General features: G+C 40.9%; 1 protein-coding gene across 1 annotated transcript in view; it reads right to left on the bottom strand.

Annotated features, from left to right (window-relative positions):
* tgfbr3 (transforming growth factor, beta receptor III) overlaps positions 1–18,228 on the bottom strand; it is a 124,015-nt gene that overhangs the window by 22,424 nt on the left and 83,363 nt on the right. The window contains exons 5-11 of the mRNA XM_079575449.1: positions 14,964–15,126; positions 12,892–13,039; positions 7,996–8,185; positions 7,367–7,623; positions 6,259–6,414; positions 2,310–2,447; positions 690–875 (exon numbers count right to left, since the gene is read on the bottom strand). Coding sequence (XP_079431575.1) covers positions 690–875; positions 2,310–2,447; positions 6,259–6,414; positions 7,367–7,623; positions 7,996–8,185; positions 12,892–13,039; positions 14,964–15,126 — 1,238 coding nt within the window. The remainder of the gene's footprint in view (positions 1–689; positions 876–2,309; positions 2,448–6,258; positions 6,415–7,366; positions 7,624–7,995; positions 8,186–12,891; positions 13,040–14,963; positions 15,127–18,228) is intronic.

Below are 18,228 nucleotides of genomic sequence, written 5' to 3'. Positions count from 1 at the left end.
CTAATGTATTGCTGTGTAAGTAATATGTTATATTCCTACCCTCACCCCCTCAGTTACTGAGGCCATAAGCGTAAATATACAGTATGAACCAACCTGGGACGACGCCTAAACTGATAAACTGATCCCTTATGTGTAGCCGGTACAGCTGACAATCTTAGACACAAGATTTACTCAAGCAAAAATATTTGTACGTTAAAATATCATTCAAGTAGTAAATAAAAAGCATGCCGTGATAGAACAGAAGGGAGTAGTGAGGTGGATGTGACAAAACAGAGACTGGCCTGTGATTATGTAATGAATTAACTTTAGACTAAACAAAGTGGTGCATTCTCCCTACATTTCCCATCTCATTGTATATTTAAGAGCACACAGCAAAGGCCATTGTCCTGTAGTCAACATAATCACTGACATCATAGATAATATTTACTCTTTCTTTACAATTCTATACAATGAAGAACCATAGATTATGCGTTTACCCTGCAATCCAAACAAAGTACAGTGTATTTAGACAAAGAGCTGCACAGAGACACATTCTCTAACTGAACATCTGATAAAAGATGTTGAGCACTGTGGAAGTATAGCCGACAGTATCCTTTGGTTCATTCATAACAAAACTAGAGTCATTTGAGATTCATTAGCGGGTTATTGTTGGTAAAGAGAAATCCGAGAGCCCCTTTCCACTCTCTTACCTGCACGTAGACTTGCTGGTTTTGTGACACGGTGTGGAAAGCCTGTCGTGAGGGGCCGCTGAACGGCAGAGTGTTGAACAGCTCCATGTTGAACGACACGTTGATCTGTTTCGGCCTCTGCAGCTCCGGGACGATCCTGGGCAGCGTTTCTGAGGATTCCCGCTCCTTTGAATATGTGCAGTTGAACTAAAATAAAAGTGAGGAGGAACGAGAGAAAGCAATAATTACACACATGACTTTGTTTAGCTTAGCATGTATTTGTTTATCAGCCGTGCCAATTCTTTTACAAATTATTACTGTGTTGTTTTGTTGTGTTTGCACAGGCTGAAAATGAACTACACTAGGCAGAACTAAACTAGGTCTAACACAGGGCTGGCCAAATACATTTTTAAAACCCTATCGAAATGTCTTTAAGGACAATTGTGCTGCTTTTAACTTCCTTTATCTTCAACCTCTTAACCACCGCCAAAGCTGAGCAGGTTTTCTCCAGTTTTGGCATTACCCAAAGAAAAACGTCTTGAAAGAAAGCATCAAAAAACAAGATGAAAACGCAGCAAAAAACAACGATAATAAGACGAAAACGAGGATGAAAACAAAAGAGCAACAAAAAAAGTGACAAAAACGAGATTACAATGAAGATAAAAACACAACAAAAATATGACAACAAAAGCGATGAAAAAACGACAAAGATGTGATGAAGACGCAACAAAAAGGCACAACAGAGCAACAAAAAATGACAAAAAAACGAGCACGAAAGCGCAAGAAAAAAGTTATGAAAACGAGGATGAAAACGTGCCAAAAAAGAGCAACAAAAAAGCCACAAAAATGAGGTGAAAACACAACAAAAAAACAACGAGGGAGAAAAAGCTGATCTGTTTAGATCAGTTTTGCAGGTCTTAGCTTTCAACTGAGGCACTGGCCTGGGTGGCTGTAGAAGCTTTAAGATTTGGGTAAAGCCGAACAGGGGAAAATGTGCCTGGTTATTTATATATATACACTTGCACACCAGTGATACTTCTGAGGACAGCTTGCAGATTGTGGAACATGTAAAGGTAAAATAATTCAACATCTCCAATACTAGTGGCTGACTAAATGAACCTTGTCAAACTAGTTTTATATATGAACTGGACCAACAACAAGTTTTAGGTTAAAAAAGGGCTTAGAGATGCAGAATATATTATTTCCATCATCCGTTTCAGACCTCCAGGACAATAATAAGCTCTCTGTAGGACTAAATCAAGGCTAAAACAGGAATACAATGCATCGGAGAAGCAAGCGCTGCAGAAAACACTTTCCATTTGAGACGCTCGGTGATGGACAGGACGAGGTGATTATGTTATGAGAATGGGAGTTGTTCTGGAGACCCCCTTTGCTGCGGTAAACATTGACTGAGGTCTGGTTGTACAGGTTATGTAAGCTGTCCCGCAATAAATCAGAATCCCGCACTGAAAAAGGGAAAACTGCTAAAGCCCGGAGAAGCTTTACTAGCACCGAGGGACTGTGGGAAACGCAGTCCTGGTCCAACAGTACATGCATAAAATATAGAGGTTGACTTTTCCACCCCCCCCCGCTTCACCCCTCCTCCCTCCCTCCACCCCTCTCACTCCGCTCCTCCCTCACATTAATGACAGCAGGGGGCTCCGCGTGGTCCGGGACGGCCCCTCTAGGGAACGGCACATCCACAGGGTCGGGATCGGCGGGGTCGTCGTCCGAGGGTCCGCCGCTGCCGTCTTTGGACTCGGCGTGACTAACCAAAACCTGTGGGACATAAACAGGCAGAACTTAGAGCAGGAACAAAAACTCGAGACACAAGAAGTTTGGACGGATTCACAAAGCGTTGATGAATTAGCCACATTTGAGGAGCCAAAGTTTTGAGATCTTCCAAGCAACGTGTAAGTGATAAGTTGGATGGAGAAGAGAAGAGCGATCCCATGACTTCAGCAGAGGGACTCACAGGAGAGTAAAAAAAAAATCAATGAAATGTTTCTGATTGCACGGAACTGATTGGAGGCCAGAGAGGTAAACAAAACAGTCTCGAACAGACCAGAACAAACTGAAATCTACATCATGACTCAAATTCAGACTTAATTTAAGGCAAGGCAAGGCAAGGCAAGTTTATTTGTAGAGCACAATTCATACACAAGGCAATTCAAAGTGCTTCACAGTTGCATAAATATAAGAAAAAAAATACAATCAATAAAAACATCAACATAGAATTAATCAATTACAGTAAGAGGCAAGAGTGTAGATAAAATACTTTCAGTTATATGCATTTTAAGTCTTGTTTTGACTTTAAGTCTATTTCACTCTGTCTTGACACTATTTTTAAGTCTATTTCACTCTGTCTTGACACTATTTTTAAGCTGTTGATAATGTTATTAAATCATCTTGGAGAAAAGGGGATGAATGTATGGCAACATATTGAATAAGTGCATTGGGTTTCCATTAAACACATTGGTAATTTGCACAAAAACAGGAAGGAGAAACACTTTTATATCATAGTTATATAAATTATAAATGGTTTCAATTTGCTATGGCACTTTTCCACCTATATTAGGCACTTAAATCGTTTTACAGCAAGGAACCACTCACCCACTCACCCACAGACACTTGAGGGAAGGCGTGTGAAGTGTCTTGCCCAAAGACACAATGCACCGCAGGGTCTGAACAGCTTACCCTCTTTTTACAAGACGACATTCTCGACTATCTGCATCACTGTTGTCTGTTTTTGTTCCTTGATGATGTGTTAAATTCTTGTGTGCACTAGTTCAAAGCAATTTTTTTTTTTTACTGTCTCTTTTTACAGCAAACTCATATTGAGGAAAATGTGTAACCAATAATTTGGGTTAAAATACCGTATGAAAGTGTCCTATGACTTCACTATAGGGACTGCAGAAAAAAAATGAAAAAGATTATCTTAACGAAAGTTCAATAATATGTCAGAGGAAATGAAGAACTTTGAGAAAACTGACGCAGAAAGCCCAATAACACCTGCTCCTTAAATGTTTTCTCTTTTTCTAGTAGAGCACTTTAAAGCAGTGCTAAGTAAGTTGGTTTCGTAGTCCCTCTGGGGGTTATACAAATGTTAATGGGATGATTGGGGGGGTCTTTCATCTCCCCCTGGTGTCTCTGGCCAGAAAACCACAATTGCAACTTTGCTGCTACCGGGTAGGAGTCACCAATACACACTAATGGAATCACAAAGAAGAAGCTAGGCTACAGGCTAACGGGCAAAGCAAACTGCGGGCTAGCGCCACTTAAACAGTATTTACAGTGTAATTGGATGCACAATATCCCTCTCTCCCTTTTCTGTCAGCGTAGTATTTACTCTCACGGACAATTATAAGTAAAAAAATCGCAACATGCTACGACACCTGCAGTGACGCTTATGGCCTCAAGGGCATGAGTTACTTAGTACTGCTTTAACCTAAAACGATCACCGAACATCAAAAAGTCCATAACTTCAGCACAGAGCAGTTGAAAGCATGAGTGTCACATTTATCTTATCATTCATCTTTAGATATGAAATAGATTTTGTTCTCATGAGGAGGTTCAGGCCAAGGTGTTGTAGAATTTATATATGTCAATGTTACGATACATTTATTGTCACATTACTACTTAAACAAAAAAGTTTCTGTAGTTGCAACATCCCACTGAAACAATAACTGCCTGTAAGACCCAGGAGTTTACAACTGTATATGCATAAAACCTTAGATATGGGAGAGACTCTTGTCATTCATCCTAATAATGTCATTACAGTTGCATCCCTTGTGGAAATAAATATTTTTGGCCTGAGGTCGGACTTTCTTTGGGTCCAAGCGTTTGCACAAAAGCTAACCTTGGACACGGGCCTCGCTCTGAAACAGACAGTGTGTTCTTTCCCCATGAACGGGATTACAACAGTGCAAAGGAAGTGATTCATCTCTGCCTGTTCGAACAAAGACGAAGAGAATTCCACAATAATGAGGTTAAGTGGAGATGTCAATTCAATTTAAGATCCCACCAAACTGTTAGGAGAAACATTTTAGTGGATAAGGCAATCGAAAACGTCTTACAGTTGAGGTTTACCACAGACAAGGGCTGCACAGTATAATGTTACCGTTTTGAAAGCAACGGAAAAGATCTGAAAACGTGATATAGTTTTGGTCCAAAGACAGGCAGGGATTCACACTCTGTCAAAAGATTTAAACTGTCAAAACTAATTATCCTGTCAGGCTCTGAAATCTATCTACAATCAGATGTAAACATTTTCAAACAGCCAGTTGCTATCCAAAGAAAGGTCAATTATCAAGATGCCGAGCACAAGCATGTCAGGTGTGTTAACGCGATTTTTTGTTTGAAATTGTGTACATCGTTGTGGCCACAAATATAATATGTAAATGAGAAAACACATCTTTTTAATAGAATGATTTGCTCCACTTTTGCATGTACTATGAAATGATATATCATAGTGATCGGGTAGCACCATTTGAATTGAAAATGTAACACTTAAATGTTAGCATTCTAATGAACTTGCATGGATAAATTAGTGGTTATTCAAAGCCATTAGCTCAGTAGAAATGAAAACGCATGCCCAAAGAAGGTAAAGCTGGATCCAAACATGAAGCAACAGAAACAGTAAAAATGTAAATCCTACTGCTGTGATTGTCCTATTTAAAGCCATTAACCATTTTAAATCATCAATTAAAGTAAAATATTTTCTTAAATGTACTTAACAAGAATGTATCTCCGTAGATGTTGATGCTTAATCTTCTCTAAGAGGATTTTCTTCTTGTTGCCATCTATCGAAAGTGTTTTTGTCCCATTTCAAACTTACATTGATTGAAAAAGCTGTTGTGCATTTGTGTTGATTCCTCCTAAGATGCTAATTGCTAATGACTCCTTGTATCCTTCAGTTTTTGTGGCAAAAACTCCGATGCCACTATTATTATTATACTATTAACTTCCTTGTTTGCAAAATCTGCTGCCGCCTGCATGATATCCGGCTTTTCTGATTGGTTAATATGCTTGACAATCAATGTCGGGAATTCAAATAAATCGCAGCTGATCCCAGACTACACGTCTTTGTAAAGAATAGGATAGTGTGTACATTCTGGCCAGGCTATAGTCATGCGTGGGATTGGCAATAAGATTCTGGGGTTGACCTGTGCCTCCCCTCTGACCCCCACAGGCTACTCTGGCAATGTGAAAGCAACAAGCAAATGCATGGATTAATATGTTAGACTGTGCCAGGGTTGTCCTTTGTCACCAGTTCTATTTGCCATCTTTATCGATGCACAAACTCGGCCGTTTTACTTGGGATTTAACTTGGGATTTATTTCTTTTTTTTTTTCATCAAGGGTGTATCTTTGTATTACTCCCTCTAATACTATTTTAACATAGGAATATGACCATTAAGATCCAGTAATTAAGCCATTTTTATGTCCATTTTGCATCTGATGAGAGACTTGTTCCTTCAGAGCCTCGAATGTCACCATGAAATTGAATAATATCACAGAAAATTCAAACACTAGAGATCATTATGTCTCTAAACCCCATTTAAAGCGTGTCAGCCATGTTCCACACTCACCGAGTTGATGTGCAGGGCTGTGGAGCTGCCCGGCATTGGATACACTGTGGTCATACATCCGTCCAGTGGAGTCTCCAGCCTGTAGTGCGTCGCATTCACCGTCGCTTTGCATTCTGGGTCTTCAAGCGTGAGGCTGGCGTTGGCGAAGCCGTTTGCCTGAGAAAGAGAGCGGCTAAATTGAATAAAGATCAAACGGTGAATTTTATTAACTCATTTGGAGAATTGTTGAAGGGGAGGGAGGCGCAGTGCGTTCCCAGGAATAAACAAGCCCCGTAAGGTGGTCGACCGCTCCAGCTTATTCTAATTACAGCCAGTGCCAGTTTCCAGTCTGTGATGTGGGCTAATGCGTTCACTGCTCACACACCAAAAGGTTGTGAAATTTCTCTCTCGTTTGCGTCATACTCACATCAGCAAAGTTTTATTTATCAGTATTGCAAAAGGGTTCAGATAATGTGTTTATAATATACAAAAACATGCTTGCCTGAGTAAAGTAACAAAAAGGAAAGGAAGACATAATATAGTCACTCATTTGTATATGTTAAAGTTCAGTTTTCCTCAACTTTTATGCATGTTTTTATGTGGAGACTCTGCATAAAAACACTGTGTAAATGGGCAGGTACAGTATCACATCAGCATATACTGATCATATAAAAATGCTAAACCAACGTAGTTGGGGATTAACTCTTTTGCAATTACTGATACTGTGCAAGTCATGTTGTCTTGTACAGTATCAAAAATGTACAAAATACACTTAGGATGGACTATGATAAAAGCAGCGAGTTCAGTATTCTACAAAGCGTTCCACAGTGCCATATATACTGAAAAGTCTCACTGTTTTAAAAATCCTCATTATGTCCACTACACATGTACATAATCATCAATTCTGATAAAGATGTGTGAGATCCTGAGAAAAAACTGTTAGGAGAAACATTTTAGTGGATACTTTTGGAGAGGGATTAGTGTAATTTCTTCTGAGATTACATGAAACTCTCACTTGATGTTAGTCCTCATCATGTCCACTTTCTGTGTATTTAATCTCAAACAATTTGAGTGTGTAGAAATCCTGAGAAAACTCAAGTTGAGTACGCTGTGAATGCATCGAACTCACTTTAAGGCTCTCTTTGTCGATGCTGATCACCATCCTGGCTTCCTCGCATTGCACTGTCAGCCCCACGTTGAGCACCCCCTGCACCTCCTCGGGTCCCTCGCTGTCCCAGGGCCGGTCGTCAAGGGAGGGGTGCAGGTAGGGCAGGTCGAAGGGCAGCTCAGAGCGGCGCGGGGCAGTGCGGGGCTCGTGGTGAGGACCAGAGTCATGGCGGATGGAGAGCTCCGGAAAGAACATACTCTCCAGAGGGTCAACTATATCTGAAATGATACAGACAGAGGAAAAGTGAGCAACAGAAAAAAATACTTTTGTTTGAGCCTTCTTGGGTTGTTAGGGATGGAACTCTCAACATTATATTGAATCGTTTAACACATCCTCTTCAATTCAATACTGTATGTAACATTTCATATTAAACATGCTGCGCTTTTGCCCGATATGGGAATAAAACCAAATAATCACAGAGGCCTTTTGGAGCTGAGCTATCGAGTCGATCCTGCCTCATGTTGAACGTCTCATTGTAGCCTGACAGAGTGCGGTGCTTAAAATCCTATTACGATGGCTTTAATTATAGAGCACATAACGGAGAGAGCACATGCTTTGGTGTCCACAGTCGTAGCGGCTGATTGAGTTACCTGGTTCGCGGAGCCTGAGGTTGAAGTGGTTGGCCACAGCGGTGCTTGTGTAGGAGGTGACCGGGCTGTAGCCGTGCTCCTCGGCCCATTTGATCAGGTTTTGGGAGCCCAGCGGGAGAGGCTGCTTCGGGAGTTTAGTCACTTGCATCAACCTCTCAGTCCCGGAGCCAATGCTTACTGTGTCAGACGCCTGTGAGGGGAAAGAGAATCATTTAGCAGATTGTACTGGTTTAAAGTATCTATTTGCGTTTTTTTGTCACATTTTTGTCACTTTTTCGCAAAAAAAGGGATACAAAACAAAACAAGGAAGAAGCTTAGATGAGTTTTGTCGGTCTTAGCTTTCAAACAAGGCCTTACATTGGCCTATTGGCTGTAAGCTTTCCAGTCGAGAAGCTTTAAGATTTGGGTAGAGATTCACCGATCCAGCTTTTTTGATACCGATACTGATACTAGGGTTTGAGTATCTGCCGATATCCGATATTTACCAAGAAACTGAACAATTTAATTGACTCTTCTCCATTGTAAGATCAATAAAGTCAATGTAAGTCATGTTACTGATCAGTTATCAATTATATCTATTGATAAAATCTTGGATAAACATTTGACAAGGATGACTTTTCTACACTAAATATCCTTGGGTATATGACAAGCTTTAAAGCAGTACTAAGTAGCTCTTGCCCCTAGAGGCCATAAGCGCAACTGCAGGTGTCGTAGCAAGTTGTGATTTTTTAACTTATTAATTGTCTTGGAGAGTAAATACTACGCTGACAGAAAAGACAAAGGGAGAGAGGGATATTGTACATCCAATTATACAATGGAAATATTTTTTTTCACTCAAACTTGGCTGTAAATACTGTTTAAAGTGGCGCTAGCCCGCAGTTAGCTTTGCCCATTAGCTTCTTCTTTGTGATTCTAATAGTGTGTATTGGTTGCTCTGATCCGGTGGTCGTCAAGTTGCAAGTTTTCTGGCCAGAGACACCAGGGGGAGATGAAAGACCCTCCAATCATCCCATAAACACTTGTATTACCCCCACAGGGGCTACGGAAAGGATTTATTAAGGTAAACACGTTACTTAGTACTGCTTTAAGTTACATTCATATAAACAACTCACATTAAGTGATCTGATCAGTTATTTCTTAAACTAAAATACACTTGGCTTTTGTTTGAATACATTTTTGGTAGGCTGTTTCTATCATGAATGATTAGTTTTCGTTAGCATTAGCATCGTCCCGCTAACTTTCGCATGCAATTGCTAACCGCAGAATTTTGCGAAGTGATCAAAAAAACATTTGCAAAGGTTAAAACTAACTCAGCATAATACATTCTCCAGCTTTTTAGCTTTACAATAATATACAGCATGCCCATATTCAGCTTGATCCAGGTGGTAAAAGTTGTGTTTTTGAGAACCAAAACTAGTAGGTTCGGTATTAGATATTTGTAGCCGATACCCGATATAGTGTTTTTTCCAGTATTGGCTCCGATATCTGATACCAGTACCGGATCTGTGCGTCTCTAGATTTGGGTAAAATGTGCTTGGTTAAGGTAGGGGTTAAAAGGTGAAACCATTTATGCAATATATGTCACAAGACTTATCTTATCTTGCCTGAAATACTTTATCAGCAACAAAACAAGACTAAAATTAAACTAAATCAGGAAATTCATGACTAAACCTGGACTGTTGCTATCTTTTTTTGTATCTTTTTGTAAATATCAGTATTTCAACAGACCGAAACTGAACTTTTCTCCATAACTTCCATTACTGAATGAGCATCTTGAGTTGTGCAATAGCATTTGGGAAAGTGTCAACTATCTGTGTGATCCGATAGCCTTTGTAAAGACTGATGGCTCGCCGTGTCAGAGGCCAGACTTCTCCTCAAACTTGGTGCACGGGTGGGGAATTTCTGTGTGAACAAACTTTTATTTCCTGCGCACGGAGCACAGTTGGACCTGAATTTTTGAAGGAAACTAAACCCCTCTTCTCGAGCTATGACATGCCTCTTACCTCAGCGACGTGATTCACAATTTGAACAGGAAAGGCAAGACTGCACACGAGGCTGGAATAATGCCCCGACTCACAGACCGGCTTTTGTTGCGCACAGATCATCGTAAAATCGGTGGCTCAGAAGCTTAAAAAGTGCTTAATAAATCTCAAACGCCACAGGCCAGTGTCGGATAGTGTTGTAGTGAAAGTAGCTACAGTCGTGATTGCATTGAATAGATTTTATCCTCAAGGTTTACATTTGTCATTTGTTTACACTTTTATGAAAGAATTGATATTTACTTGTTGAATGGAGCTACATTGTTCTGAAGGAGCTGGTCTTTTACTTCTGTGTAGAGATAGGGAGAACTTCTTTAGACTGGTAGAGGTGGGACAGTGGTGATTTGATATGACTTCTTAACCCACGCCTAATCCAAATGCATTTTCTCCAGTTCAGCTTTACCCAAATCTAAAAGCTTACAGACTCTAGGCCAGAGAAACGCCTCATTTGAAAGCTAAGACCTACAAAACTCATTTAAACTGATCTTTTTCCTTGTGTTTTTGACATTTCTTTTCATTGCGTTTTTGTCACTTTTCTGTCACCCTTTTGTGGCATTTTTTGCTGCTTTTTCGTCACATTTTGGTCAAATTTTTACTGTTTTTCTTTGGTTGCTTTTTTGTTGTGTTTTCATCCTTGTTTTCAACTTATTTTTGTCTCTGTTATGTTGCTAGGTTTTTCAAGGAGCTTTTAGATTTGGGAAAAGCCAAACTGGAGAAAATATGCTCGGTTCAGGTAGAGGTTAAGTACAAGAACACCAGTCCTCGTGTAGTATAAGCGTTTATAACCACGGCTCCCCGTTGTTTAATCCGCTTATACCACGGCCCCACAAACGTTACATTTTGTACCAAAGGTTTTTTTTTCATTTACTAAACTCACTAAATATGCCAAACGACCGGGACTATTTTATGTGGGTTTTAGCCGGTCTTACTCTGTCTGAAGGTTAGTCTCAGGCTCAACGAAACAACATAAGCACACACTGGATCGCCAGAATCACAACACAACAGGACTAACAAAGCTCTTTTCCGTGGAAGTAAACACAGATATGCGGCTTTCCTGGGCAGAAGTTATTTCACTTTTATACTGTTTAACCTGAAGCTCAATTGTTTATCGAAACAGCGTCTGCTTATACCTGGTGGTCGTATGAACTGAAACTTTTATGTTTGACTTTACTGATCCAGCCAAATATGCTTAAGTGCAGGGATCACTCAATTTAGGTCTGAAAATAAAAATAATGAATATTTTCACTAGAAATGGAAAGCTCATATTTTATTAAAGGGGGGGTATTATGCAAAATCAACTTTTTCAAGCGTTACATCATGTTATTATGTCATTCCCTCATTAAAAACATGCCTGAAGCGTTGCCTTGGCACATTCACGTATTTTTGAGTAATCTGTAAAAACTCTGATGGCAGCCATTTTAGGGATAGGTTTGCCTGAGTCCTCCTAGGAACGCCCCCACCTCCTGGAGACGCCTCCGAGCTTTCGTCACCAGCCGAGTAACCAACCACTGCTCCTCAGCAGAACCCCCTCCCCACTGATGCCACAGACAGTGTGTGGAGGGGGCGTGTCGGAAAGGGTCAGAGGTTCTTAAAGAGACAGAGGCCTATTTGAAGACATTCACTACAGCCATTTTGAGAGAGCAATTTTATACAAGGCAGTTATTCTAATTTACTGCATTTACAGACCAACAGAAGGTTTCGTCATCATTGTAGTGTGATATAGACTGGTGCTATGTGATTGAAAAAAGCATAATACCCCCTCTTTAACAGTTGGCTAACCTAGCTGCTTGCTTTCCTCTACTTCCCTTCATCAGTTTTATTTTGGCCCAAAAATTAACAACAAAATCCACCTCATCCGTTCCTGTCACTCGTGTCGTTAGCTAATTAAGCGTTTATCTGATTCAGCTGTGTTATGCGTTACTATGGCGATGCCCGCAAGCGGAGTGATATCTCAGTGATTTAACCACTGACCAACGTGGTATAAGAGGTTAATATAGGGCCTGGCTTCTCCGTTCATTTGTATGGCAAACGTGGGCTAAATTCAAACAGGTCCACAATGGCACATTTTTAAGAACAGGCTCAGACAATTAACGGTATATTTTTTTCGTTATTTCTTCATTTTAAATGGATTTCAGTCACATTGCTTTTTCCTGTTATGAATGCCAATCCTTTTATCATTAACTAAAAGCGTTTGTTTCTATGGTGACATTACATTACTTGAAACCCATGGACAAAAAGGAATGACTTTAGACCAAAATGAAACGCTGACGTCAGACTAAAGAACTGGTCCACTTTGACTTATGTAATGAAAATCACAGAATGGTAGCTGTGTTGGTTTTGGCCTGGCCGTCGAACAACTGGGAAAGTGGGCAGTAGTAGTCGCTTTAAATGTGTTTTTAAAAACGTAAACAGAACCCGATCTGCTGCTCTTAGTGTCACGTTCGGAGCTGTCCTGACATCAGTCTGAGTGGAGCGGTGACCACAGCTGCACAAACACCGCAGAGGCCTGGAGAGTCAGCGCTGCATGCCGACGGAGAGGCAGCGCTGCACGCCGACCAAGAGGCGCGCTTATCCCGACTTATACAAACACAGCCAGCGCTTTAAGTGGCTCACGGAGAGGTGCATCTCCTGCCAGTGGGGGTGAGGAACCAAGAGGTGCGAGGATGGACCTGTAGCTCACTTAGATTGACTTGTCGTTCACTTTATTTTCCCTTGACGCAGCCACATGCATATTCAGAGGCTTTTCCATCTCCGGCAGTCAGCAGACTTAACTTCTTAGACAAATAAAATCTATCTTCCCACTCTGGTCTTCAAAGCTCGACAGCAACCCTGGTCTCCGACTGTTCGCACAACTTACCAGCACCTCCAGTTTGCCGACGACTCTGTGGGCCTTGACGACCCAGTTGACGGCTTTGGCACATTTGAGGACGAGGACCACGTCCCGGTGCAGAGGGGCGTCGTCCTCCAGAGGCTGAAGATCCACGATCACATCCACCTGGAACGCACTGCAGAGAGAGGGACAGCATTTAGATGCTTTCAAGCAGGGTTTCAAAGTATAAAAAGGCATTACTGTTATTTGAATAGTATTAACCTAGCACAGTTTCGACATTTGAAGATTTGAAGATTATGGTGATCCACACAGACAAGAAAAGATACAGATGAGCAGTGGTGCCAATAATTATAATAATAATGCTGGCTCAAAGCATAACACTGTAGGTCACTCCATACTTGGTGGTGGCAAGCTATGTATCAAGCCACAAAACAAAAGCAAGGGCCAATCTCCCGCCTCGGCCTCTCTGACCAACGTCAACCTTTCACACACAACATCCACACAGGAGTGTTCGATGAAGTGTCTGGAATTCAAACCACTGACCTTTGGATCTGTGGACGAGCACTTTGACCACCTGAGATACTGTCAACCACGGGTTCAAAGGCGTTCATGGCTTCATGAAGTAGAGAGTAATAATGGCTTGGATTTATTGTGGCATTTTGAGAAAATCTTGCCCATTGCATTAAACCCTCAATGATTTAGTGACAGGGATTATACAGGCAGAAGCAAATGTAATGTTTTTTAATACCCAAATACTAAATTTCAATGCGACATACTCATAAAGAAATTGGCGCATATTTCATTCCTTCAGATTTGCAAACATTTCATCAAACGGAGGAAAGAGAATTGGACACTTTTGAGCAAAAAAATGTGGTCAATTTCAGTCAAAGCGGAATATAATTGCGGAATTTTCGATGAACTTATACAGTAATCTTGTTGAGCAATGTTATAACTTTCCAATAAATTTAGATTTTATGCCATTTCGAATCAAAATTCATTTAATTTGAATGGTTTAGCACTGAAGTACATCTCTGACATGTTACAGCGGTATGAACCATCTCGGGCCCTGAGAACTTCAGGGAGGGGTCTCCTGGTGGTTCCCAGAGTCAGGACTAAACACGGTGAGGCTGCGTTTTTTAGTTTCATGCAGCTAAAATCTGGAACAGTCATCATGAGGATGTGAGACAGGCCTCAACCCTGACAATGCTCAAATCCAGGCTGAAAACAGTTCTTCTTGCCCGAGCATACGACTGAACGTATTTTATCTGCACTCTTGCCTTTAACTGTAATTGATAAATTTTATGTGGATGTTTTTATTGATTTTATCTGTTTTCTTGTAACTTTATGCAACTGTGAAGCACTTGGAATTGCCATGTGCATGAATTGTGCTCTACAAATTAACGTGCCTTGCCTAATGACTTTTAATGCTTTTTAATGTGTAATGTTCCTGCGGAAACCCTGAAGTGATGATAGTGTACTTTTGTGGACACAGCTGCCCTGGGGCTGAGTGATGCAAATGAACAATTGTCTCAAGTACAAGTCCATAATATTAAAATACAGTAAACGTGTGTTAAAAACAACAGGTTGACGCTTAGATTCACTCCAGTCCTGTGTTTAAAATGTGTCTATTCAGTTCCGTCTTTCAGGATTTAACCTTGATTTAGCAACAAGAGCCAAAGAAAGTTCCAAACATTTATATTGTCAAACTTAATGAAAGTATAAACTCACTATAAACACACACCTACCGTGTCACTGCTGCGCCATGGTTACTAACAGCGTGTTTCTCCAAAATGACGCAGCCCGAGCAAAAAGTCTGGCCAGCTAATTAAAAACGGATACTTTTGGAAGGAAAAAGCCTGACATGTGCTGACCAGACATCGCTCCAATAAGCTTAAGCACTTTCTATCACATTGTCTTTGGCCTGGACATAATCAGCGGTTTACGGGGCCAAGTGAACTTTAAGATCCTTCTTTGAAATATTAGTCTGAGAGGAACACCGCGGCGTGAACTGTCTCCATGTCGGGCCAACGTAAACGGCCGGACTGCGTAATGAAACAATATGCCTTTATGTTAGATGTTTTTGTCCACAATCCTCTCACCTGCTGGAGTTGGGGGCCTGCAGCTCGATGATGTGCACCTCCCTGTCTCTGTCGGGCCCCGAGAGCACGCAGCCTATGGAGGGCTGGGGCTCCACGTATCCCCCCAGGTAATTCAGCGACAGGAACCGGGTGTCGATCTTACAGCTGTCAGAGAAGACCGGATCTGAGGGAGGAGAAAGGAGAGAGGGCTGTTGTTAAATCTCAACTAAATCAATGCAAAATTACAGAGTTTTTGAGTTCATCCTCGGACAAAGCTGGGAAATTTAGCTGTTTCTTCTTCTACGGTGTCAGTGCCTCGTTCTCTACTTCCTGATTACACTCGATACTCCAACATTATCGATTATGAGCCATTGTGCTCGAAGTGTGTTGATCACGCACTGCTGGAGCTGCTCACACACCGAATCCAACCTGAAAGTTATTTCTCAAGAAAATTATTCCTACAGCTGCCAGCAGGAGGAGCCCCAGTCAAGATCTTCACCAGCTCTTTCACCTGCCTTTCACTGTTACTATTTAATTCTTACAGAGATATATTTTCAAATAATAAAACGTAAAATATCAAAGCTTTTTAACTACCTTAACCATCTTTACCCAAATCTAAAAGGTCGCAGCCTATAGGCCAGAATAACGCGTAACAACGCCGTCAAAATCGCCAGGGCCCCTTCGCACCCATCACACAGTCTTTTCAAGGCTACAGGGAGGAGACTGCAGAATATACGGGCCAGGTTCAGTCGACTGAAGATCAGTTTCATACACAAGGCCATCGGTAAGCTGAACTGCCTGCGTTTTTTTGTCGCACATTTTTGTCACTTTTTCATCACGTTTTCTTCACTCTTTTGTTGCATTTCATCCATCCATAGATTTAGGCAAAGCCAAAGTGGAGAAAATGTGCTTTGTTAAGGCGGGGGTTAAGAGGTTAAGTCTATTCCTAGGCTCGATATGCAGGACATGTCCACTCTAAAGGGCCCAGATGCAAGTTGGCCATTTTATACTCACTACTGCCACCTCAGGTCATACGTGTAACTGCACCTTCAAGCTTGTGCATGACGGCACTTCGGATCCGAATTAACACCTTTTTGAGTGACAGTTGTGGTGAGCAGGTCTGAGCTCATTCTACACATTAAGACATTGCTGGAACATGTAGGAAAATACTTCATTTTAACATTTTTAAACTCCGTATAGTCCCTTTAATATTAAAACTGCAACCTCAACAATTAATCTGCCTGTACGTTTGATATGATGTAGTAATAATCACTCGCACAATATAGTATTAAATGCCAAAAAAGCTGTTATAAAACCTCAATATTTACTAAATAAATAGCAAAAATGTCAAGCATGTTTAGCTGGCAGCAGAAGACACTCATTTAAGCAATTTGCGGTCACTACGCACTACTCTAACACATTTCTCCTGCTTTCCTTCTTGCGTACACCATTTAAAGTGTGGAAAAAACATCTCTTTATGATAGTAATTCAAACGCATTAGAGCTTCAGACAGTTTTATATCCACTACATCTTCACTATCAACATTAATGGCCGCAAAGTTTTCTCTTTGCAAACGCAGTCCAACATCTTTTTTTTATAGGGTTCACTGTTGTTGATTTCCAAATTGCCTGGAAAGATTTCTCCTTATGTTCACAACTTTCGATGATTCTGAACAAATATCCTGTCCGCATCCCCAATGGAGACACCTGTGTTTAATTTCCTTCGAAGTCTGGACATTTTTAATCATTTGGGCCTTTTTCTCACACAAAACCTGGAGCGGAGTAAGACGAGTTAGTTTCTACAGTGCTCTTAATGACACATGTGGCCATCTTTTAGATTAATTCATAAATCAAATGTTGAGCAAAAGGCAGGGGGAGTGAGCGATAGTGAAGCAATAACTGTGTGCGCAAGTCGTTTTGTGCAACAGGGCTGTTTTGGAAAAGGGAGTTTGTTTTCAGGAGTTTAATTCGGGGATAGTAACAGATAAAGAGCTCATCCCTGAATCTGAAAGCACTGACAGTTGTAAAGCTATGGCTGGAGTCAAAGGTAGAGTGCATGGGAGAAACAATAAACAGAAACCGTTCTGTGTCCATAGATATGAAGCAAAAGTGTTGAAATCAACCACTCATTTTACCAATAACAACTGCAGCAAATGACTGACTGAATGATTTATGAATTACACTCAAAGGGCTTTGTTAAAGGTGCATTATGCAACTTTTAATGTGAAACCAAAGTTGATATTTGTGCATATTTGACCTTGTAGTGACCCAGCGGCTGTGTTAGCGGTCAGCATAGCGCCTTTACTTTCCACCACAGTGGTCTCCAGGACGCTCCAGGATCATTAGTGTGGAAGGTTCTCCACTGCTGACCAGAAAACATACTAAACAATAGTATCTGGAGCGTTGTAGAGACCACTGTGATGGAAAGTAAAGGCTCCATGCTGACCACTCATACAGCCACTGGGTCATTACAAAGTCAAATACGCACAAATATCAACTTTTTTTCTACATAAAAAGTTGCATAATGCACCTTTAATGTAAATTAGCCCAAATTACTTCAAGTTTCACCACAGCCCAAAATGAAGACTATTCTATTTAGTGAACATCATTATTCTGTTTTCTGGTTCTAAATGATAAATATTTTAGTATAAGTATCGTAAAAAGTATCGCTCAAGTATTGGTATCGTAAACCAAGTATCGTCAAAGTACCAGTATAGTCCTGGACTCGACCCCTGGAAAGGCCAGTGTTTAAGAAGACCGGGAGCTTGTACATGTAACCAGTTTTAATAGGAGTGAGAAGAAGCTTCTGAACATAGAAGAAAGTCCTCAGCTAAATCAATCCAGTCCAGCTGACCGCATTTAAGGCTGCATCATGGAACTTTTTATGTGTTAAAATTTGCGATATGATTTACTTTTTTGTGACCCAATGGCTGTATGGGTGGTCAGCATGTCTCTACAACGCTCCACGATCAATTGTTTTGCAAGTTTTCTGGTGAGAGCGTCAGCCATCTACCAGAAACACTACAAACAATTGATCCTGGAGCCACTGTGATGGAAAGTAAGTTTCTTTTCCACATAAAAAAAAAGTTCCATAATGCAGCTTTAAGCTTCAACTATGGCTGATTCATTAACAAAGAACATTTTACATTAAGTACTTTTTTTTTTTTTTCCTGACCGGAGAGCAAGAGCCTCAGCGTCAGGATCTATCTCCCAAACCAAATTTATGGTCAGAAGCGCCGAACTTGAGCTGTAGGATTAGCCTACTGTGCATGTTTTGGATTGATGGG

The sequence above is a fragment of the Gobius niger genome (genome assembly GCF_951799975.1).
Source record: "Gobius niger genome assembly, chromosome: 17".
Taxonomy (NCBI): Eukaryota; Metazoa; Chordata; class Actinopteri; order Gobiiformes; family Gobiidae; genus Gobius; species Gobius niger.
Note: the sequence above shows the minus strand (reverse complement) of the source record. Positions and strands in the feature narration are given on the sequence as shown.